At 42.7% G+C, this 1910-nt stretch overlaps 1 protein-coding gene across 1 annotated transcript; it reads left to right on the forward strand.

The window, feature by feature from the left end:
- Positions 1 to 444: 444 nt before the first annotated feature.
- Positions 445 to 1533, forward strand: AGTR2 (angiotensin II receptor type 2; the record flags this gene model as incomplete). The annotated part of the gene is made up of 1 exon (XM_080831314.1): positions 445 to 1533. One exon carries the CDS (start codon positions 445 to 447, stop codon positions 1531 to 1533), a length of 1089 nt encoding a protein of 362 aa, XP_080687440.1.
- Between the last annotated feature and the right edge of the window lie 377 nt (positions 1534 to 1910).

Below are 1910 nucleotides of genomic sequence, written 5' to 3' on the forward strand. Positions count from 1 at the left end.
TTTTTGAAATAGTAACTTTTCTTCTTTCTTGACTCCTTCTCATTTGTTTCCCCTATTTCTTACCCACGCTAAACTTTTGAACTATTGATTTTCTTGAAGCCTTTTGAAAATATGATAGAAACGATGGGAAAAAGAGAGTTTTGTCTAGCATTTTCAGTCCCTGAGGCTGAAAGGTCTTACCTGCTTGGTACTTTTGAGGAAATTCCCTTTTCTTCTTCAAGAAGCAAAATCCTCTCTTATTTCACAAGGCATGGCTGCGCTTCCCAGTGTTTTCCTATAATCACTCAACTTTTCCTTTTTTTTTTTTTTTTGCTTTCAACAAACTTTCAAAATGCTAATGATTTCATAATGTCCTACACTCTGTATGTATTCTGGGAGTTCCATTTTTTTTTATTTTTTATTTTCACAGAAGGCATAAGAAGTGGGAGCCACCGAGCTTGCAGTATGAAGAACAACGTCACCCTTGCCACCATCAGCAAAAACATTACCAACAGCCTTCACTTCGGACTCGTGAACTTCATCGGCAATGAGTCGACCTTTAACTGCTCGCATAAGCCGTCAGATAAGCATTTAGATGCAATTCCTATCCTCTACTATATTATTTTTGTGATTGGATTTCTTGTCAATACTATTGTGGTTACGCTGTTCTGTTGTCAAAAGGGTCCCAAAAAGGTGTCCAGCATTTACATCTTCAACCTGGCTGTGGCTGACTTGCTGCTGTTGGCCACTCTTCCTCTCTGGGCCACCTATTACTCTTACAGATATGACTGGCTCTTTGGACCTGTGATGTGCAAAGTGTTTGGTTCTTTCCTGACCCTGAACATGTTTGCAAGCATTTTTTTTATCACCTGCATGAGCGTTGATAGGTACCAGTCTGTCATCTATCCCTTCCTGTCTCAGAGAAGAAATCCCTGGCAAGCGTCTTATATTGTTCCCCTTGTTTGGTGTATGGCCTGTCTGTCCTCATTGCCAACATTCTATTTCCGAGATGTCCGAACCATTGAGTATTTGGGAGTGAACGCCTGCATTATGGCCTTCCCCCCTGAGAAATATGCCCAATGGTCAGCTGGGATTGCCTTAATGAAAAATATCCTTGGTTTTATTATCCCTTTAATATTCATAGCCACATGCTATTTCGGAATCAGAAAACACTTACTGAAGACCAATAGCTATGGGAAGAACAGAATAACTCGTGACCAGGTCCTGAAGATGGCAGCTGCTGTTGTCCTTGCGTTCATCATCTGTTGGCTCCCCTTCCACGTTCTGACCTTCCTGGATGCTCTGGCCTGGATGGGTGTCATTAATAGCTGTGAAGTTATAGCAGTCATTGACCTGGCACTTCCTTTTGCCATCCTCCTGGGATTCACCAACAGCTGCATTAATCCCTTTCTGTATTGTTTTGTTGGTAACCGGTTCCAACAGAAGCTCCGCCGTGTGTTTAGGGTTCCAATTACTTGGCTCCAAGGCAAGCGAGAGAGTGTGTCGTGCCGAAAAAACAGCTCCCTTAGAGAAATGGAGACCTTTGTGTCTTAACCACCAGAGTGGAATGCATGTTCGCAACACGGCTACTTGGTTCGAGGGCCCCCTGAATGATCGTTCAATGCCTTTAGTCAAGGAGTAAGTTTCTCCCTTCATGTAATCTCTTCTCACTCTTCTAGAACAGGAAGCCAAATGGACCTCAAGTATCACCCAGTGACTTTCAGGAATGGCCTGTTTCCTTCAGTTTCTGGGTAACCATAGTGTCATTGGGAGGACAGAACATGACCTCGAAGTCACTCAGGGGTTATCTCCAATGATAAGTCATAGCAAATTGTGACTGGTGATTTGGGGTTTCAGATTTCTCCTTGACAGACGCTGAAGTTGGTTGTTGTTGTTTGTTGTTGGTTTTTATATTCATTTTCATCTCGAAC

The sequence above is a fragment of the Martes martes genome (assembly GCF_963455335.1).
Source record: "Martes martes genome assembly, chromosome: X".
Lineage (NCBI taxonomy): Eukaryota > Metazoa > Chordata > Mammalia > Carnivora > Mustelidae > Martes > Martes martes.